Source organism: Lynx rufus, unplaced genomic scaffold, assembly GCF_022079265.1.
Source record: "Lynx rufus isolate CCGP_SWC_20201006 ecotype Redwood Valley unplaced genomic scaffold, mLynRuf1.p SCAF_7, whole genome shotgun sequence".
NCBI lineage: Eukaryota > Metazoa > Chordata > Mammalia > Carnivora > Felidae > Lynx > Lynx rufus.
Genome location: NW_025814889.1, coordinates 101,527,502 through 101,550,851, shown reverse-complemented (window position 1 = coordinate 101,550,851; position 23,350 = coordinate 101,527,502). Strand labels below are relative to the sequence as shown.

Genomic DNA, 23,350 nt, shown 5'->3' with positions numbered 1-23,350 from the left:
GTGTAGGTGTATATGTGTAGCAACAAAAACTTTGTGTCTAATAGGAATTCATTAGATCATATGGAACCATGACTGAAATAATGGTTTCTCATCGCCAGAGGCTTATTCTGTGTAGCAGGAAGAGTTACAAGAGAAAAGAAATAGCCTTTGTTGTCCTCACAGGACTGAAAATGTTGGAAAGTCCAAACTACTGAAGAATTTGGACAACCGGTGGGTCCGTTATTAGAAAAAAAAAGTTTTGAAGCAAAAAGAAAAAAAAATGAGACTACTTTATATGTAAATTTATAGAACATAAATCTGTTTTTAAAAGCATTGGCTCTATCAAATTATAGCTGGTACGTTTAGACTTCTTTCTTTATTTTATCATGCTTCCCAATGTTTTCTGTGACATTTACACAAATGATGCTATATGTCATATAAATGATGCTAAGCACACAAAGTAGCCCAATGGTTAAGTTATCATTTTTTTTCATTGCACTTATCCAAAAATGTTCCCATGGAATTCTGTTTATTTAAAGGACAGTTTTAGCTTTAAAATGGTATTAATTTTGATCACTTTTAAAGAAGCGATCTTAGAGTCATGGAGTTATGGGTTTTTTTTTTTTTTTCTTTATATTTTATGCTTCTCTACAAAAGTATGAGAAATTCTGCTAAGGACTTTAAAAAAACATTTTAAACAAAAAATAAGGAGCTGATTTATTGGTTTTTAAGAGGACTCTGAGAAAACTCCACAGGCTTGAAGTCAGGTGTTCTGGGATCACTTACTGCTTGTGCCCCTGATGAGTGGAGAGACTTTTCTTTTTTTTTTTTTTTTTTCCTCTTTTGCGTGAAATGACCTCTCTGTGCCTCCGGACCTAGACTGTAAAGTAACAACAGTAGTACCTATGTCACATTGCTGTCATGAGCAATAACCTGCATAACATTTGGGAAGTATTTTGTGAACAGTAAGCCATCAAACAAATAACAGGTACTGTTGAGGTATCTTTGTCTTGTCTTTAAGGGAAGAATTTTTAAGAGATTCGAGGACTCCTGTGAGGGTAAGTGGTGAAAACAACACGATGAAATTGGGTTTAGGCTATTTTACCCAAGTTGGAAAAGTGGTATTTTCCTGTCGCAGAAGATGACATGGCAGAAGGGGAGAGCAGAGGTGACTGGTTGCCAGCATCCTGCAGCCCTCCAGTGGAATGGGAACGCAGCCACTCTTTGCCCTCTTCTTGGTTGGCCTGCCGAGACGATGGGGTATATCTGCAAAACAGCACAGCTAAGACACGTAAGCACATCTACAAGGGCAAGGCAATACCAGGACAAGAAAACAATTGAGAGGAGCTTACTATTCAGATTGAACAACATTCTCCAACAGATTGAATCTAATTATAATTGCTTAGTTCTTCCAGATGATCTGACACCATCTGTTTGAATCTCACAGGAAAAGAAAAATAAAGGATTTTGAAAGGAAAATTATGCTTCTGTGAGATATGTAGTTGAAAATCATAAGCAATGAGCAGACAGCCAAGTTAATTGAGAAGGACTCAAAAGCACAGTGTTTGGAAGGATGTGAAGAGGGTGAAAGCATGGACTAAATATGGCAGACAGTGGAAGGCCAGAAGCCAAGAGAACTGAAGTGATGGATACAGAAAAGCACAGGAAATGGAACACAAACTGACAGACATTTTTGGAAAAAAAAAAGAAAAAAATAAAATAAACATTTATTTCATTAAAATGCCACTTGACATCATGTCCAGATTTTTTTAAAAAAGAAAAAAAATGGGCTCACTTTAGTGGAAAATAGATTTCTGAAGCAAAATATTGAAATGGAATAATTAATTACAAGCTGTTTGCTATTACTCAGGGACTGAAGAGGGAAAAAAAAGATAACAGGGAAAGACCTATTTGGCCAGTGCTCATTTTCACCAGAGTAAGTAAGTTCTTAGCATCAAAGAACAGTCAACTCATTGTGTTCATATGTGTTATACCTCTATTCATAGTTCATTTTATGTCCTCTCCTCAGATAAGAGTGTACAGTAAAGGATGGCCATGGATTAAATTTTCATTTTAGTTTTTATGATGAACTGAATGATGATTTTGATATTATTACGTAATACTGGAGTAATTCATATCTAAATTGACCAGCACTCCTGAAAAACAGAAATTAAAATTCTTGAGTTTCTACCAAAAGGATTCTGTAAAAATTCATACCTTAATTACAATATTTGTCCTCTGATGATGAAAATATATTTTCTTTGATTCAAATTAGAGCATCCTTCAACCTTTCAACATTAACTGGCCACATCTGTAGACTATATGGGTTGAGGTTTTGCAAGCATATGCCTCCAAGATGCTAAAGTTAGGGAAGTCAATTTTTTTTTAATTTACAGAAGTTGGGTTCTGAAATCTACCAAATGTTGCTACCCCCCAAATAACGGTATTTACATTGGATTTAATGAGTCTTGAGCCCTACAGGTATCTCTAACCTGAGGCTTATCCCACCAAATCCTCAGGCCAGAGAAAACGTCAGGATGAAAAGTGATGCCATCCTCAATGGCAGATACGTCATTGCAAACAAAGAAAGAAGAGGGAGAGAGACAGCACACAAAGTTTACATAACAACAATGAAAGGCAGCAATTGTGCTGAGAGAAATATATACCTTAGTCCCTTTTTGGGTAGTGTATTTCTGTCAAGCTGCATGCTGTTAAAACAAAGAAAATCCCTAAGGACATAATGTAAACAAAAACCTCAAAATTACACATCCAACAAAAATGATTCACTAAACTACACAAAATAAAATTTCTGTAACACACATTTAATGTTTAACTTATTGGAAAAGGACAACTAAAGGTGACCAGATGTCCATTGCTGTAACACATTCAATGACAATTTAGTGACAGGATCATGAGCAGGTAGATTAAATGACATGTTAACATTATTCCCCAGTAGATTCTATTTACTTCCTCCTATGGTAGTTTTTGCTTCCCTGTGCAACTGACTAGACTCTCACTGTGATTTCATATGTAGGAGAGTCATGTGTGGAAATCAGATAGATCTGCTCTGCCTAAGTTAAAGTGACTACTTCTAATGGACAGAGGAGAGGTAAAACACCATTTGATATTTACTTTTGTATTCAGATTATTTTTATGAAAAACAAAGGCAGATTTATTCTATTTGCATGTAAGAGAAGAAAAATAATATGTAATAAATATCTGCTTGAAACGTCATGTTTTTTGGCACCATTTATTTAAATACTTAATGAAATTATGCCATCTTTTGGAAATTATAAGTTAGGTATTTCAAAGGCTATACATTGTATCAGTCACTATTTTAAAGAATCTCAATCGGTCATAGAAAGAGATGAAAGGATGTGTCTGGAGAAAATGAGAAATGGCCTCTCTAAAAATAGAAGAGGGTGTCAACAGCTAAACGGGACAAGTCTAGGGATTTCTGTTATAATCTCTGGCATGTGGATAACCAAAGAATAAAATTAATTTGAATTTGCAGAATAATAGCTCTCTTCCAGTAGAACTCCCAATGATCAAAATTAAATACACAGGATATGCATGATGGGAATGATATAACACAAATGCAAACACATCGACTTGAAAATCAATCACTCAAAATCAAAGCTAAAATGTTTTCTTCTGTGGGTACTCCATTATTTAGCACTGCTGTAGAAAGCCACCAAAGGCATTATATGACTTTATTGATAGGGAATGTCCACCTAAGGTAATTACTCAGTTATGTAGAGGCTAGTTCTAGTGTACGTTTTGACTACAGAAGTTTTTTGAATAGTGTGGATAGGCAAACAAAAAGGAATCGTATTGAACAAATATGAAAAACCTGTAAATATGAACTACGGTTGTGCTAAAGCATTAATATGGTCACAAGCCATTTTAAAGATGACCTTTGTCTTGTGTGCAAATTTATTAAAGCTTAATATTGCAGAGGAAATTGAAAAGAGGCATTGTTTGCCAACATTATCAATTGTAGAACATGTATATGTTTCTAGCACACAGAGAATTTAATGGGAAAAAAAACCTCAGAAAAAATGCATTTAAATTTACCAATATAAGTTAAACCTTGAAGTAGAAACATCTGTTTGAATCTGGATATTAATGGTTTTATAATGTAGACACTTCTCACATACCCCGAAAGGTCACAAACTCACTGCTTGCAGGGCCAGCAGGCAGTGGGAACGAGGGAAGTAAGGCTCTCAGCCAGCAGTCTGAGGAGGTCACGTACTGTCTATTTAAAGGCAATAGACGCCGTGCAGAATTGTGCAGGCAAGTTTGCTCCATGTGATATGTAAAAACAAGCCAGCAATTTCTAAAGGTGGTTACTACTTTCAATTAGTTTTTTAATGTTTATTTACTTTTGAGAGAGAGAGAGAGCACAAGCAGGGGAGGGGCACAGAGGATCCAAAGCGGGCTCTGTGCTGTCAGCAGAGAGCCCGATGTGGGGCTTGAACTCACGAACTGTGAGATAACAACCTGAGCCAAAGTCTGATGCTCAACCGACTGAGCCACCCAGGCACCTCAAAATTATTTTTACAGTTTGGTTATTTTATAAAAAAAGAAAACAAACTAAACAAAATAACCGTAAACTGGTTGTGGCTCCAGGGCCATCAATGATCTGGGGCAGCTAGAGAGAAAATTACTGAAGAGCTTTTGGTTATTATTTATTATTTTACGACATTTTAATGAAGAGGAATTTAAATTAAAAAATGACTGATTCAATAACATTGAGATGTGAATATAACAATAAAATATTTGAAATTGTAGATAAACAGGTAAGGCATGAATTATACACAACTCTATCATATCATTCTAGTTACTTTGTTTTAAATATTTATACTCTAGCACACTTTCTCTCAGATGGCTCTTTGGTTTCTTTAGGGTTCCCAACATGCTGCTCCCTGCTTAATTAGAATTAAGCCAGGATCTCTGATAGGATCTAATTTTCTCTTCAATAGATCATAAACTTTCTTGAATGCACTTTAAAGGATTAGAATAAATTGCTACTGCCTGCAGTTTTGTTTCCAAGAAAGGAAAAGTACAACCTGTCATATCAAAAATTATTTTGATCCAGTAATTTACTAGGAGGAACTAATTAATATTTATATCACATATTATACCTATGAAAGTATTTTATTGTTCAAATTTAATATTCATCAGTATATTTCACTAAAAATCCAGGGCAAAATATGCATTTACCTAAAATTAGTCTTTTTGGGGCACCTGGGTGGCTCAGTCGGTTAAACGTTGTACTTCGGTTCAGGTCATGATCTCATGGTTTGTGGATGCAAGCCCCGCGTCGGGCTCTGTGCTGACAGCTCAGAGCCTGGAGCCTGCTCCGGATTCTGGGTCTCCCTCTCTCTCTGCCCCTCCCCTGCTTGTGCTCTGCCTCTCTCTCTCTCTCAAAAATAAATAAACATTAAAAAAAATTAAAAAAATAAAATTAGTCTATTTAAGATTTATTTTAGAAAAATTATTTATATTTTTAATACTGGGATACTTCCATTGGTAAAACTGGTCTATTTCAAAAACTGAACAACAATAATAACAAAAGATTTGCTTAAGGAAAATAAGTAACTGCATATTTGCTGGTGTATTTCTAAGTGAAAATGTATATTGGCTACTGCTAAAATATAAATCAAAGTAAAATACTAACGTTGCATTTATACCTATAAACCTCAATGTTATCTGGTTTGATTTGACGGTTACTTGGTTATAAATAGTTACTTGACTGTTTTTGATATCTGAATGCCAAAGAAATAGGTTGATGGCTCAAGGGTCAACTTGTTGCAGCCATATTTATGATTTAAAAAAAATCAGTGTTTTGGAGGGTGATTCGGGTTAATAAAAAATCACCTATTTGCAGGGTGCTTAGTTTGGTTATAAAAGTGTTATTTGGATTTCTCATATAACATATGAGTACACAATCAAAGATACAAACTATAGACTGTTAACGGATTTTCAATATAGAGTAAAACCTTGGATTGTGAATAACTTGTTTTGCAAGTGTTCTGCAAGACGAGCAAACCTTTCTAATACATTTTAACTTGATAAATAAGTGAGGTCTTGCAACACGAGTAGTACGTGATGCCAAATGTCACATGATCAAAACTCAGCCAATGGTTCTTGAAATTCGATTTGATATGAGTGCTTTCGATTACAAGCATGTTTCCAGGATGAATTATACTTGCAAACCAAGGCTTTGCTGTAATTTGATTTACTTGTTAAAAGTTTTGAAAATGACATACCCATTCACCTGAAAGGGCAGAAACTCAAATCTAAGATGCTGTAGAAAGCCTAACTTCTGAGACAGAAAATGAAATGAAACAGTACTTACAACCATTGTTTTTTGGGTATGCAGCTGGTCTTTATGCCTAGAAAACTAGAAGGTATATAGATGCAAACACCTATAGTTTAATCTCTATTACCCAGTTCTTTGTCTTGTGTCTCTTGGCCCAGTTATTTATTTATGCAGAAAAATGTTATTTTGTAATTAGCAGCCCGCCATAGGAACTATCAAGCATAAATTTTCAGTTCTAAAATTCTTGGGTCAGGGGGATGTCTTATGGGCATTGCTGTCCATGTACCATGAGGGGGCAGGGATGTACAGTGGGATGGAAGCAATGCTCAGCATTTTACAAAGGCAAGAGAAACAGAAGAGCAACGGGAAATCCCGGATTAAGGGACAGCCAGTGCCATGCGGTAAGAGCTTTAGTTGACCTTTAAAAAAATGATTCTGGAATAAGGCTGGAAGTCTGGAAAAGACGTGATATGTCAGAATGACTAACAGACTGAACAAAAGTTTAGGAAATGATCTGAGGCATTTTCATCGGCTAGTGGTGCTTTCCCCAATAACATAATTAAGACATATGGCCAAGACCATTTCTGAAAAGTTGTAGATGTGTCAAGAAACAAATAACATTAAGTTAATCTGGGAGAAAGTGGCCATTTGAGGGCATTTTCCTGGGGGAAAGAGTCAGTACCAAAGTATCTGAGGAAGGATTTTTGGGGTGAGAGAATCTAAAGGCATTTTGGTCAGCAGTGACACTTTCTGGTAAGTATATTAGGTAAGGAATACCTTCTTCTGTTCTTTTTAAGTTAAAAAAAATCTCATTAAACCAATGGGAACCACCTTGTAATGTGATTTATTCTCAAGGGGCCTATTTTTTTTTATTTTTTTAACGTTTATTTATTATGGAGAGACAGAGAGACACAGAGCATGAGCAGGGGAGGGGTAGAGAGAGGGGGAGACATAGAATCTGAAGCAGGCTCCAGGCTCTGAGCTGTCATCACAGAGCCCGACATGGGGCTCGAACCCACAAACTGCGAGATCATGACCTGAGCCAAAGTCGGTCGCTTAACCAACTGAGCCACCCAGGCACCTCAAGGGGTCTATTAAAAATATCACTGCTGCTACTAATTTTCTCTAAGCATTCATACCTGACAATTGACTTTTTTTTTTTCCAATTCAGCTAGGATTCTCCAGTGATCTTTTTGCTATTTTCCCAGAGAAGTGATAATAAAACAAACTTAACATATTGCTCAGAGCATGATTGTCAAATCCATTTACATTCGGTCTTTAAAAATACTCAAATTATCATAAGGAGCTCTGTTATCTTGGAGCTCAGGCCAAATCGTTAACATGTCTGGAGAAGACATCACTTAATACACAAACACAGGCTTTGAATTTTATTCAAATCGCCTATCTGGCATATATGTACGCATTCATATTAAGAAACTTAATTATGCAACTATCCTATCCGTGATGGCTTTTTTTCCCCCCTTCTACATACTTGGTAATATGCGCAAACAAAAGGCCTGTTAATCTCACATCCCTTGAATCCTCTGTTCCCTTGCGGAGTGGCTCTCCCATGGACCTCAAGGGAATTTAGTGGGGCAGGAGGGTAGGCGCAGCGTAGGGAGGAGGCGGCGAAGACTTCGTCGATGCCTCTAGGAAAGCTCACCTTTCTGAGAGAGTAGATCTCACACTACCCGTTCTCATGAGCAGGCTTTGCACCTCGTGAGCGCCTGTGGTCAGTCCGGACAGGGAGCCATGATGGCTGAGGGGGAGGTCAATAGACTCAGAGCTCGTATGGAGGCTAGTCATGGACTGGTAACTCGGAGTGTCCTTGCTGCCGGCAGAGGAACTGCTCAGATTGGCAGCCCACACGAGACCACCCGAGGTGAAAGAGTGAACCGACGCCGGGCTGGAAGCCAACGAGTGACTTAAGCTTATAACGTCTGTAGTTAAGTCTGAGGGTTTATTGAAGAGAGGGCTGCTGCTGCCACTCAGCCCACCAGCACTGCCCATGCTGCCCGTACCAGACGACGGTGACTCCAGACTGCCTTGCCGCGCTAAAGTGGTACTAGGACTGGGCATTACTGAGGAGGATTTCACACCCTCAGTATTAGGTGCAGGGGCAGATTTGCCACCTGCCTTGGCACCAAACAACCTAAAAGAAAAACAAATAACAACTTCAGTTGTTCCAAGAAACCGACATCCACACTCAATATTTAGGGTTACAGTACACAGAGCCAAGCGTGCTTCGGTGTGCCCAGCCACCAAGCACTTCCCGTCTCCGTGTCAACGAACGTTACGAGCTTGCACTTCTTAATGTCGTGCCAAAAAATGTCTCGTATCACCATAAGGGTCAGTCGGTACTGGGCCGCCGCCCGCGCGGTGGGGGGAAGCGGGCAGAACAAAAGGAGATCAAACATGAAAGTCCCAGGCTTTCACAGTTTAAGTGATCATGAGAGTCTTTCAAGAAAGAGAGCTTGAGCACATTTGCTGGTACCTATTTACAGAGCCATTATAATGAAACAACTTCTACGCATTCGGTATATAACACTTAAAATCTTTTCTCTCTTTTCTCTCTCTCTCTCTCTCTCTTTCTTTTTCTCTCTTGTTGTAACAGTCTGTTCAAAATCTAAAAGGAATGCTTAAGGCAAGGTTCGGGAGGTTATGTTATGTGGCTGGTGGCCTGAGTGGCTGTCAGAGAGCAGTTGGTTAGAAACAAGATTGGACACTGTTGGCAACATGTTGGTTTGTGTGCATTTTCCTCAAGAAAGACCAAAGGGTTTTATGTCAGTTGCCAGTGCTATTCAAATACATATTTATAATAGTGATTTGAAACAGAGGTGGTGCTAACTTGGATGTTGGAGTTCAGTTCAGAAAACATTTTAGTTTTGTAAATGAAGCAGATGATATCATCGAATTTATGTAAATATGGAAATAAAGTGATATGGAGTAATGGCATAATGATTACTAACTAATTAAGTTGCAATGAAATCCATATTTCCTACAGTGAAGTATTTTATGACGAATATGAGAAATTGTTTCATAGGTAATGGGCCACTGGAGGGCACTATTGGCTTTTATTTAAGCAAGAGAAATAATTACTCCCACGATAAGTCATTATTCTTTCGGATGAGATTCAACATTTCAAAAAGCCAGTTTTTCAGAATTAATATTGCTACTGAGGAATATAACCTCCAGGTTTTCAAACAATCATGTAACTGAGATTGCTTGAAATGTAAAAGTAAATGTTTCAAGACCCTTTATTTCCCAGTTTGGTCATCATAATAAAAACAAACATTAAACATACTTAACACGTAATGAACTATAAATCATACTCTATCATATCATAGATGAGGAAACAGACCCAGAGAGGTTCAACCAGTTGTCGCAAGTCTTTAACCACATGTATTTCCCTGCCACTTAAAACACAGTAGTATTTAAAAACAATATCTCACAGCAGAATTCCACATATTTAATATCGAAGACAGTCCTCGTATAGACACTAAGTTATGCTGCTTATCAGTCATAAAAAGGAAAGCGATGAAGCTAGAAAATCTAGCTCATTCCTTAGTTGTAACCCTGTGTGAAATATCCAAATGTTTTCAAATTCTGTCCATGATATCGTGCCTTGATTTTCATTAATCTGTCAAGATCGGGTACTACATCAATCTGTCCAATGTAATCTTTTACAAGAAAAACAATTTCGTCTACGTTCATGATCATTTGACTCATTAAGAGCCAGCAAGATAATAAACACTGGAAACAAATACCAACAGTCATAAAGGCCCATTTTGCTTTATTTGTAATTGTGGAGAGATGGAAATCTATGGAAATTTTATAAGCGATCACTTTATTTTATCACTACCCCTAGGTATTGCCATCTGCTCTTAAGTTTCTTATAAATGCTGTTTTTATGTTGCTAATATTAGATGAGAATGGAACTGGGAAGCTTGAGCATTTCTCAAAATGAATTCCATTTTTTATTTTTTGCTAGTTATTTACACAACCAGCTTTTTAAAACTCACTGTACTCAGAAACTGAATAAAAGATTCTAAGATTATACATACCTTACATTATATATGTAGGGTATATATACTCAGGATATAGGATTTTGGACACACATATTTTATAGACACACGGTTTACATGTCTCCTACGGCATAGCATGCTCTATTTTCCCAGCATCATCTTACACACTCTTACCTTCGGAACGTAGGTGAGGCAATGTCAGGATACTTGGATCCCGGCTGCCTGAGCCCTTGTGTCCCGCAGGCGCTGGCAGAGGTGGGGCTGGATTTGGGGGACCCTGACAGAGAAACGCTCTCTGAATCTGAGACGGCCACTTTTTCCTTTTCCTTGTCTGTTTGGTTGACAGTGACGGGACTCGAGCGCCCTGACCCAATCTTAGTAGGTTCTCTGAGCTTCGAGGTGGTGGCGCCAGCCGACTTGCTGCTGACATTGGAATCAATACTGCTGGTGCTGGACCTGTGGCCGCCTCGGCCGGGGATGCCGCTCCCGCTGGACTTGGAAGGGCGGGGCAGGCTGCGGTACTGCAGGGACGACTTGGAGCTCACGTGCAGCACGCCGTCGTCCTGATTCTGTGAGCCGTCCAGACTGGTTTTCCTCCCAGCGCTGGACTTCCCACCGATGGCAGCCGACTTGGGAATTTTACCCAGTGTTGCCGATCCGCTTGTAATTGTGGCTCCACTGCTCGTGATCATAGTAGATGAGCCTACCCCACTTGACTTCTTAAATCCAAAAGAGCCGGGAGCAGTAGATCTTCCAATGCCCGAAGGGGGCTTTTTCCCCTCGTCTCCACTGCTTTTTCCTGCATCTGAAGGAGACCTCTGTAGAGATGATCCTTTTAGAGGACTTTTGCCTTTCTCGGAAGCTTTGGCATCATCGGTTTTCCCTAATTAACGAGAAATACACAAATATGCATGCCGGCACGCTTCGATTTCATAATACTCTTTCTCTAAACCATGTGTAAAAAATGTGAACACATCTTTATGTTACTTCAGTTCCGAAATATGGATTAATATATTGACAGGGTTGAGTACAAAGCTATAAAATTATGGCTCTTAGAGGAAATGTGATGAGTGATGGAGATAAAATGGAAACACATATTTTTGCAATTTATTATTGTCTTTTATCTCACAATTCTCTTCTTTTATCAGGATAGCACTTAATCTTATCAAGCTAAGTGCCAGAAAAAGAATTCACTTGAATATATATAAGATTATTATATTTAGAGTACCCTGGTACATCACTAATTCAGGTGGCATTATTTAAAATTGGGCACCGTGTCCTTTTTTTCTTTCTTCTAACTTTATTTATTTATTTTGAGAGAGAGAGAGAGAGAGAGAGAGAGAGAGAGAGAGAGAGAACATGAACAGGGGAGGAGCAGAGAAAGGGAGAGAGAGAATCCCAACCAGACTCTGTGCTCCTAGCACAGAGCCTGACGTGGGGCTTGAAACCCACAAACTATGAGATCATGACCTGAGCAGAAATCAAGAGTCGGACACTTAACCAACTAAGTGCCCATAAAATTAGGCACCATTTTAAAAACAGGGAGAGAATCTTAAAAAAAAAAGAAAAAAAAGATGGTAAAATTTGGCAGAATTATTTCACTCTCTTCTTTCATAAAGTGTAATTCACAAATGATGTTTCAAATCTCCAGAATTCCAACCCATTAGATTAGTGTGATTGTTCTTGCCTCTCGGTGGTGGTAGTAAAAATTAGAGGTATGCTTACCATAAATATTCCCAACTTTCATAAGGAAGTCAGAAAGAATGCAATCTTGTTTTTATTAGGCAGACTTCTTTTATTTGCACACGAACAGAAATGACAGTGGCAGAATAGACACTCAATAGCCCCAAATTATGATGGTGCTCTCTAGAGAATGCCAAATTGTTGTATTCATGTGGACTTCTATGGTAAAGTATGTGAAATTTACATAGGAAAAAAATAACTATACAGAGAAGAATAGGATTTAATTAAAAAATAAAGCTATCATTAAAGAGAACCAAGACTGAATGGAAGCTATAAATTAAAACCTTTTTGCATAACAGCTGTGAAATGACAAGCCTACCAGGGGTCTTGAGTGCACTTGTTCCAGCTTTCTGCCTAGATGACGCTCCCCCTTGGGCAGACATGCCTCTTCTCCAGGAACCTGTCTGGGAGATGGACAGGGAGGCCTTCTGCCCTGTCTTCTCGGGGTCTTCAGGAAGTCCTGAGGAAATAGCCTTCCACTTGCCGCCGCTATCCCCATGGCTGTCGAGGTCCTCTTCTGTTTTCTTCAGCTCCTCGGTAGCATCCCATGTCTCATCTGTTGTAGAACGTTTCTCTGAATCTGTCTTCAGCTATGAGGAAAATATTACAAAGAAACTTTGTGCAGAAAAATCTATGAAGTGTGAATAGGCATTGCAATGTACTTTCAGATAACTGGTTAAAAAAAAAAGCAGCACTGATTTATATTTCAAAAGAATCCCAGAGACTCCTATTTTTATCTCTGCCTTCTTAATTTAAGTTTCATTAATTTTAGTCACATAATTCTCACTTGCACATATTAGAGAATGTCGGAATAAATATGTGCAGAAAACCCCAATTACATACTCCAGAGAGGAAGAAATTTTCTATGTCAAATCTAACAAGGAAAAGTAAGACAAGATAAAACTTAATTATCTAATATCCATTCTTGATTTACGATTCTCAAGAGATGTAGTAATTTATTTCAGAGATCAATACAAAATTAATGAAGAACTATTTAAAGTTAGACTATTAAAATATTTTTTGAGTTAAAAAATATCAATATTACAAAAACAGATATGGTAAAAACAAGTCTTTCTGGGTTGGCTTATAATCAATAGAAAAAAATACATATACACAAGCTGCTTCAGTTTATGCAATTATTTCAGATTAAGGGGTCATGCTATATATATATATATATATATATATATATATTTAATTTTATTTTAGAGACAGAGAGAAAGACAATGTGAATGGGGGAGGGGTGCAGAGAGGAGAGAGAGAGAGAGAGAGAGAGAGAGAGAGAATCTTAAGCAGACTCCATGCTCAGCATGCAGCCTGATGTGGGACTCGATCTCACCACCATGAGATCATGACCTGAGCCAAAATCAAGAGTTGGAGGCTTAACCAACTGAGCCACACAGGTACCCCTGTGCTACATTTTAATCCAATATAAATAGTTGGGGGAGGGCGGTTGGGGAGAAACCGGCAGAAGCACTGGAAAAAGAAAGAAGGCAATTCTCACCTGCGTGTTCTTCCTGGAAGGGACAGTGATGTTAGAGTAAGAGCTGACTGAGGATGTCGTATTCAAGTCATCTGTGCTGATATTATCGAGGGTGTCACTGAGACCACTGCTCACAGAGCTGCTGTCATCCCAGCTAAAGGCAAGACACACAGCAGCAATGAACTAAACACAGGATGCATAAGGAAGTCACCTGTATTTCCATCTAACACTTATCATGTCTTGGAAGGATGATCCTCATTTTTTAAATCTCATGATGAAAAGTTATTGACTTTCCATTTTTGGAGAATCATATTAAATAAGAATTGAACCTCATCTGATATATGCAAAGAATCAGCGCAGATCTGGCCTCCAAGGGAGTGTCTCTAGAATGAATGAAAACACCACTACAAATACAGCATGGTATTAGGAAAGAATAAAATTAACAATGACTTTTTTTCCCCTGGAAAAAGCAACATTGCATATAAGAATTTGTTCTTTGTTCTGAAAATTAAAAAAAAAAAAAAAAGAACTGTGCTTTAGTTAGGAATCAAAGTAATTCTTCATTCTTCCTCCTACCTTAGTAACTACTTCTAATGATTCACCAACTTTTGAACATTGAGTTTCACTTCTAGCATATCATTACTCCTGCCATACCTCACAATTTCTGGCCTGGACAATAGACAATACCCTCTTATCTGGCCTTCCTGCCTTTGGTCTTTCTCAATACAACTTCATTGCTAAATTTGGGTAAAAATGATCAAAAATTCACATCTGGCCATGCCACCCCTCCTCTTCACAGACTTCTCTTTACCAAAGCCATAGATTCCAAAATAAAATGCACCTGCCACACAGGATGGACAAAGTAATCCATTGGGGTGTAAGAAAAATATCTGAAATTCTGAATACATTTGTTTTTAATCTAAAGAAGAAAACAATCACATAAGCTATATTAATATTCATGTGCAGGCTAACATGTGCAACCTCATTTAGTCAATGTGCCAGATGATGCAGAAGTAATGTAGGATAAGCAGGGTAACTTGAATGAGAAGAGCAGCTCCACAGTTCCAAGGAGTGGGACATGGTTCTCTTCTTTATTGTCTGTTTCTCAGTCTATTGTGATGTATTGCTGCTTACCTGTGCTCTGTTAAACAAAGTCAGCCACATGGGATACATATGTTAGAGGCAGACAAAAGTTAAGTCTCATTAAATGACAAGTCGCTTTAAAAACCTTCTACAAGTAATCCATATATTAAGAGAATATCCTTTTTAAAGTTTTATTTATTCATTTACTTATTTAGAGGTCAAGCCGGGGAGGGGCAGAGAGAGAAGAAGAGAGAATTCCACGCAGGCTCCGTGCTCAGTGCAGAGCCTAACACGGGGTTCCAGCTCACGAACCACGAACCTGAGCTGAAATCAAAAGTTGGACACTTAACCGACTGAGCCATCCAGGTGCCCCAAGAGAATATCCTTAAAGAAAGCATAAGCAAACCACAGAGGAACTGATACTTTTCCTACTTTGGTATACACACTGTTAATGATGATCCCGCCCCTGCTGTATTTTGTTTGCAATATTAGCTACTGATAGCATAAAGCATCATGATTACCAAAGATATTTATAAGTCAGATTGTTATCAATGACCGTATTTTAATTGAGATATAATTGACATGCAACCTTATATCACTTTTAGGTATACAAATGATGATTTGATATAGGTATATTTTGCAAAATGATTACCACCATAGGTTTAGGGAATATCCATCACCACACTGTCACAAATTTTTGTCTTGTGATGAGAACTTTTTAAGATTTACTCTCCAGGCAACTTATATATATATATATATGTCTATTTATTCATTTTGAGAAAGAGAGAGAGAGCACAAGCAGGAAGGGGCAGCAAGAAAGGGAGAGAGAGAATTGCAAGCAGGCTCTATGCTGTAAGTGTGGAGACTGACATGGGGCTCCATCTCACAAACCATGATATCATGACCTGATCCTAAACCAAGAGTTGGATGCTCCACCAACTGAGCCACCCAGGTGTGTCCAGAATCAGTATTTCTATTAATAGCCTCTTCCACTGTCAATCTTAGCATCAGTGACTATAAAGTCAAATGCCACAACTCTTATGGTAATCATAACCATCACTTATATTTTACAACCATTTAAAATCTCAAATGAACACAATAGCTTGGTGGTTTAGATGATGTAAGTGACAGAATCCCAAACAATATAAAAACATTGCAATCTAGAAATAGAAAAGTAGGGGCACCTGGGTGGCTCAGTTGGTTAAGTGTCTGACTTTGGCTCAGGTCATGATCTCATGGTTCGTGAGTTGGAGCCTGGCATCAGGCTCTGTGAGGACAGCTCAGAGCCTGGAGCCTGCTTCAGATTCTGTGACTCTCTCTCTCTGCCCCTCCCCTGCTCATGCTCTGTCTCTCTCTCTCTCTCTCTCTCTCAAAAATAAATAAACATTAAGAAGCATTAAAAAAAAAGTTCTCTTTTTCCCTTTCTTCAACCCCTCCCCTGCTCACGCTGCCTCTCTCTCTCAAAAAAAAAAAAGCATAGTAAAATATATCTAATTAATAAGTTAAATATCATAGATCATTATAAGAACATAAAGAAAAATTTTCCAAATTTAGCTTAGCGTAATAAAAAGACAAATAGAGTCATAAAATTAAAGTCTTTATGTTATACACCTAAAACTCATATAACTCTCTATGTCAATTATGCCCAATAAAAAAATTAAAGTCTTTCATGTGAGTCTTCTTTAGAGGTTCACAGCTAGTATGTTCACTTGTTATTCTGACTTTACTAGCTCATAGTGTTGTGTGAGAAGCAAATGAATCACTTCCATAAACTATTTTATAATACCTTATACTTTTCCATCTCTTCCAAGATTTCAAATTCTGCAATCACATTTTTTGACCACAATATTCCATATTTCCAGCAAGCTAAAATCTACTGATTCCTAATTTTTATGTCAACTTTATAGAGAGTTCCTCTTACGCATTTTTACCAGCCTTCTTGTGTTGTTGTTGTTTTTTTTAATTTTAGTGAGCTCTTTACCAAGCGATGCAAGATGCAAAGGTGCTGAAGCAAAAGGAACACTAAAATAATAGTGCAACCATTACTCTTCTAGTTCTTGCCACCCTCATAGTCTTCTATATCTGTCTTGACTTTATATTACTTAAATATATGTTTTCTCCATTCTTTTTTTTTGGAAAATACAAGAAAGTCAGCTAATTATAATGACTAATATAATACATATTTTATTACATACAATACGTTTGATTATATAAAATAAATCATTGTTATGATTTCTCAGGGCTACTTAGAAATTCTGTTTTATCCTAAAGTAACTTTCCTGTAGTTTGGAGGAAGATGGCAGCAAAGTAGGAGGACCCTAGGCTCACCTTGATCCCTGAATACAGCTAGATAACTACCAAATCATGCTAACTACCCCAGAAAATGACCTGAAGACCGACAGAGCAAACTCTACAACTAAAGGCAGAGAAGAGGCCTCATCAATGAAGGTAGAAAGTGCGGACACATGAGAGAAATCAATTGTAGCCACTGTGGTGGGAAGGGAGCGCAGTCACAGAGAAGTGGGAGAGACAGAGTAGCACACAGGTGTGTGTGCACAGGAAAGACAATTCCCCATAACAATTGGCTTGGAAGGCAAGAGTGGCTGAATTTCAGGAGTTCTTGCACCGAGCAGGGCTGAGAGCCTGGAGTTTTAAAGGTCAGTGGGCTTGCCTCAGGGAGAACCCAGAGGGCACTGCACTGCTCTTATGGAGAGGGGAGGGCACACAGCCTGGGGCCATATAACATGGAAACAGCAATCTGAAGAGTGCCTGGGGCACACAGCGTGGAGGTCATTTGCTCTTCTTGGAGTGTGTCCCAGAGAAGCAGCATTCATGGAGAGACCCCTTCAGGAGCAAAGGGACTAGCTAGCACCATTTCCTTTTCCTGCTCCTCTGCACAAGCACAGAGCCACCTGTGGAAACCAGTGCAGTGTCCACGCTTGCTACCTAACTTCCATACACCAAGCCCCTCTCCCTAGTCCAACTCCCCTGCTCGGTGGAACCACCCCTCACAGTTACACTTGTCTCTGTCCCAACGTGGAAGGCCCCTCTCTCAGAAGACTGGCTGAAACACCTTTCCATACTGTGCCTTTCAACCCCGGAGTTTCGCAGAGCCTCAGTTCCGGCAACAGTGGCAATAGGTCTCCAGGAATAAACAAAGAAAAACTCTGCAGATGACTGGTCTGAAGGATAAAGTGGCGAGGACATAACAGCAGGGTGCACACAGCACACATTCGAGACACTCCCTAAAGCAACAGGCCCTGAGAGACAGAGAACATCATACTGCAGGGCAATAGAGGACCTCTTCTTCATAAAGCCATTATCTTTATTAGCAGGAGACTAGCTGATATTTCTAACACAGAGAAGTAGGAAGAGACTTAGATAAAATCAGTAGACAGAGGAATTTGCTCCAAATGAAAAAACAGAACAAAGCTGTGGCCAGAGATTTAAGTGAAACAGATATAAGGAACATGCCTGATAGAGAATTGAAAGTAATGTTCATAAAGATACTCGATGGGCTTGAGAATAAGAGTAAAAGGCATCAGTGAAACCATTAAACACAGAAATAAGGAATAACAGCAGAGATAAAGGGCTCAATAAGTGAAATCAGAATTAATGATGGAATGAACAGCAGGCTGGAAGAAGCAAAGGAATGAATCAGTAACCTAGAAGAGAGCGATGGAAAGTAATCAAGCTGAACAAAAGAGAGGAAAAAGAATTATGCAAAATGAGAATAGACTTAGAGAATTCAGTGACTCCAACAAATATAATAACATTTGTATTGTAGGAGTTCCAAACGAAGAGAAAGGGGGCAGAAAATTTATTTGTAGACGTAATAGCTGAAAATTTCCCTAATCTGGGGAAGGAAGCAGATGTCCAAATCGAGGAGGCACAGAAAGAACCCACAACAAAATCAACAAAAGCAGGTCTACACCAAGACATATTGTAATTAAAATGGCAAAATGTAGTGATTAAGAAAACTCCTTAAAAACAGAAAGAAAAAGGAAGACAGTTACCTGCAAGGAAAATCTCCTAAGGCTACAAGCATATTTTTCAACAGAAACTTTCCAAGCCATAAGAGACTAGCATGATATATTCAAAGTGCTGAATGGGAAAAATCTGAAGCCAAGAATACTCTACCCAGCAAGGCTGTAATTCAGAATAGAAGGAGAGATAAGTAGTTTCCCAGACAAATAAAAACTAAAGGAGTTCATGATCACGAAACCAGCCTTGCAAGAAATACTAAAAGGGACACTGTCAGTGGAAAGGAAAGACCAAAAATAACAGTATGAAAGTAGGAAACACAAAAGCAGTAAAAATGAATATTTCTATAAAAACACAGTCAAGGAACTCACAAAATGAAAAGGATGCAAAATATAATGCCATGTACCTTAAACATGGGTTCAAACTTAAATGGCCATCAACTTAATAAAGGCTGCTATATGCGGGAGATGTTACATATAAACCTACTAGTAACCACAAATCAAAAACCACTAAGAAATATGCAAAGAATAAAGAGAAAGAAATCCAAATATATCACTAAAGAAAACCAGCAAACCATGAAAGAGAGCAAGAGAAGAAAGGATCAGAGAAAATCTTCAGAAATAACCACAAACAAGTAATAAAATGGCAATAAGCACATATCTATCAATAATCATTTTGAATATAATGAACTAAATGCTCCAGTCAAAAGATACTGGGTGACAGAATGGATAAAGAAAACAAGGCCCATCTACATGCTGCCGACAAGAGACTCATTTTAGAGTTAAAGATACCTGCCTATTTAAAGTGAGGGGATGGAGAAATATTTAACATGCAAATGGATGTCAAAAAAAAAAAAATAGAACAGCAATACTTCCATTGGACAAACAAGACCTTAAAAAAAGACTGTAACAAGAGACAAAGAAGGGCACAATATAATAGTAAAGGGGACAAGCCAACAAGAAGATATAACAACATAAATCCAATATTTATGCACCCAATATGAAAGCACCTAAATACATAAATCAGTTAATAACAAACATAAAGGAAATAATTGACAATAATACAATAATAGTATTGTATGGGACTTTAACACCCCATTCACATCTATGGATAGTTCATCTAAAAAGAAAATCAACAAGGAAACAATGGCTTTGAATGACACATTGGATGGACCCTATAGATTTAACAGAAATATGTAGAACATTCCACCCTAAAATTGCAGAATCCACATTCTTTTCAAGTGCACATGGAATATTCTCCAGAATAGATCACATATTAGTCCACAAAATAAGTCTCAACAAATTCAAGAAGACTGAAGTCATACAATGCATCTTTTTTTTAACATAACTCCATGAAACTAGAAATCAATCACAAGAAAAAATCTGGAAAGACAAAAATACATGGAGTTTAAACAACATGCTACTAAGCAATGAATAGGGCAATTGGGAAATAAAAGAAGAAACAAAAAGAACATGGAAACAAATGAAAATGAAAACACAATAGTCTAAAACCTTTGGGATACAGCAAAAGCAATTCTAAGAGGGAAGTTTATAGCAACACAGGTCTACCTCCTGAGGCAAGAAAAATCTGAAATAAACAACTTAATCTTACACCTAAAGGAGCTAGAAAAAGAACAACAACAAAAAGCTAAAACCATCAGAAGTAAGGAAATAAGAGAGATTAGAACAGAAATAAATGATATAGAAAGTAAAAAACTCAATAGAACACATCAATGAAACTGGAAGCTGGTTCTTTGAAAAAAGAAATCAATAAAATTGATAAACCTCTAGCAAGATTTATCAAGAAAAAAAGACAAAGGATCTAAATAAATAAAATTACAAATTAGAAAGAAGAAATAACAATCAACACTACAGAAATACAAATAATTTTAAGTGAGTATTATGAAAAACTATATGCCAACAAATTAGACAAGCTAGATGAAATGGATAAATTCCTAGGGACATATAAACTACCAAAACTGAAACAGGAAGAAATAGAAAATTTGAACAGACCAATTGCCAGCAATGAAATTGTACCAATAATAATAAAAAAAAAAAAGTTCGAATAAAAAGAGTCCATGACCAGATGGCTTCATAGGCAAATTCTACTGAACACTTTAAATAAGAGTTAACACCTACTCTTCTCAAACTATTCCAAAAAATAGAAAAGGAAGGAAAACTTTTAAATTCATTCTATGAGGTCAGCATTAACCTGATAACAAAACCAGATAAAGATACCACAAAAAAAAAAAAATGAACTACAGGCCAGTATTTCTTTTTTTTAATATTTAAGAAATCCCCCTCAGGGGAGGGGCAGAAAGAGAGGGAGACAGAGAATACCAAGCAGGCTCCACGCTGTCAGGAAAAAGCCTGACTTAGGGCTTGATCTCATGAACTATGAGATCATGACCTGAGCTGATATCAAGAGTCAGATGCCTAATCAACTGAGCCACTCAGGCATACAGGCCAATATTTCTGATGAATATAGATACAAAAATTCTCAAAAAAATACTAGCAAACCAAATCCAAGAATAAATTTAAAAAATAATTCACCACTATCAAGAGGGATTTATTCCTGGGTTGCAAAGGTGGTTCAATATTTGCAAATCAATCATTGTGATACATCACACTAATAAGAGAAAAGATAAGACACATATGATCATTTTAATAGATGCAGAAAAAGCATTTGACAAACTATCCATTCATGATAAAAACCCTCAACAAAGTAGGTTTAGAGGGGACATACCTCAACATAATAAAGGCCATATATGAAAATCCACAGTTAACACCATACTCAATGGGGGAAAAACTGAGAGCTTTTCTCCTGAGGTCAGGAACAAGACAGGGATGTTGTCTCTCACTACTTTCATTCAACATAGTCCTGGAAGTCCTAGCCACAGCAAGCACGAAACGGAAAGAAATAAAAGGAATTCACATTGGTAGGAAGAAGTAAAACTTGCACTATTTACAAATGGCATCATACTATATACTGGAAACCTAAAAGACTACCAAGAAACTGCCAGAACTGATAAACAAATTCAGTAAAGTCACAGGATACAAAATCAATGTACAGAAATCTGTTGCATTTCTATACACCAATAATGAAGCAGAAAGAGAAAATAAGAAAACAATCCGATTTACAATTGCACCAAAAATAGTAAGATACCTAGAATAGACGTAATGAAAGAGGTGAAAGACCTGTACTCTGAAAACTATAAAACACTGGGAAAAAAACTGAAGATGACACAAAGAAATGGAAAGACATTCCATGCTCATGGATTGGAAGAACAACTATTGTTAAAATGTCTATACTACCCAAAGCAATATGCAGATTTATTGCAATCCCTATCAAAATACCAACAGCACTTTTCAAAGAACAAACAATCCTAAAATTTGTAGGGAACCACAAAAAACCTTGAATAGCCAAAGCAATTTTGAAAAAGCAAAGCAAAGCTGGAGGCCTCACAATTCCAGACTTCAAGTTATATTACAAAGCTGTAGTAATGAAAACAGTATGGTACTGGCACATAAATAGACACATACATCAATAGAACAGAATAAAAACCCAGAAATGAATCCACAATTATATAGTCAATTAACCTTTCACAAAATAAGAAAGACTATGCAATTGGAAAAAAGACAGTCTGTTCAACAAATGGTGTTGGAAAAACTGGACAGACACGTGCAAAACAATGAAACTGGACCACTTTCTTACATGACAAACAAAAATAAACTCAAATGGATTAAAGACCTAAATGTGAGACCTGCAACCATAAAAATTCTAGAAGAGAGCACAGCAGTAACTTTTTTGACATTGGCTGTAGTAACTTTTTTTCTAGATAGGTCTCCTAAGGCAAGGGAAATAAAAGAAAAAAATGAATTATTGGGACTACATGAAAATAAAAAGCTCCTGCACAGTAAAGAAAGCAATCAACAAAACTAAAATAAAAGGCAACCTACAGAAGGGAAAAGATACTTGCAAATGACATAATCAATAAAGGGTTACTATCCACAATATATAAAGAACTTATAAAACTCAACTCTCAATAAAGAAATAATCTTATTAAAAATAATCAGAAGACATGAACATACATGTCTCCAAAGAAGACATCCAGATGGACAAGAGACACATGAACAGATGCTCATCATCACTTACCATCAGGGAAATGCAAATCAAAGCTACAATGAGATAGCACTTCACACCTATCAGAATGGCTAAAATCAACAACACAAGAAACAACAAGGGTTGGCAAGGATATGGAAAAAAAAGAACCCACGTGCACTGTTGGTGGGAATGCAAACTGGTGCAGTCACTCAGGAAAACAGTACGGAGGTTCCTCAAAAAGTTAAAAATAGAACTACCCTACACAAGCAAATAAGTCAGTCAGAGACCATGATTTCATTCATATGTGGAATTTAAGAAACAAAACAAATGAGCAAATGGGGAAAAGAGAGAGAAAGAGAGAAAGAGAGACCAAGAAAAGGATTTTTAACTAGAGAACAAACTGATGGTTATCAGAAGGAAGATAGGTAGGGGGATGAAACAGGTGATGGGGATTAATGAGTACACTTGTGATGAGCACCAGGTGATGTACAGAATTGTTAAATCACTGGATTGTATACCTGAATCTAATGTAACACTGTATGTGAATTAATGGGAATTAAAATAAAAACTTCAAAAGAAGTCATTTTCCTCAAATTCCAGAAGCATAGTGTTATTTCTCTTCTT

The 23,350-nt window shown here is 37.4% G+C and overlaps 1 protein-coding gene across 2 annotated transcripts in view; it reads right to left on the bottom strand.

The window, feature by feature from the left end:
• Window positions 1-23,350, bottom strand: part of NAV3 (neuron navigator 3) — a 350,852-nt gene that overhangs the window by 76,388 nt on the left and 251,114 nt on the right. For both annotated transcript variants that reach the window (XM_047066485.1, XM_047066486.1), the window contains exons 13-18: window positions 13,577-13,709; window positions 12,395-12,665; window positions 10,507-11,215; window positions 7,971-8,459; window positions 2,646-2,687; window positions 1,085-1,245 (exon numbers count right to left, since the gene is read on the bottom strand). In XM_047066485.1, coding sequence (XP_046922441.1) covers window positions 1,085-1,245; window positions 2,646-2,687; window positions 7,971-8,459; window positions 10,507-11,215; window positions 12,395-12,665; window positions 13,577-13,709 — 1,805 coding nt within the window. The remainder of the gene's footprint in view (window positions 1-1,084; window positions 1,246-2,645; window positions 2,688-7,970; window positions 8,460-10,506; window positions 11,216-12,394; window positions 12,666-13,576; window positions 13,710-23,350) is intronic.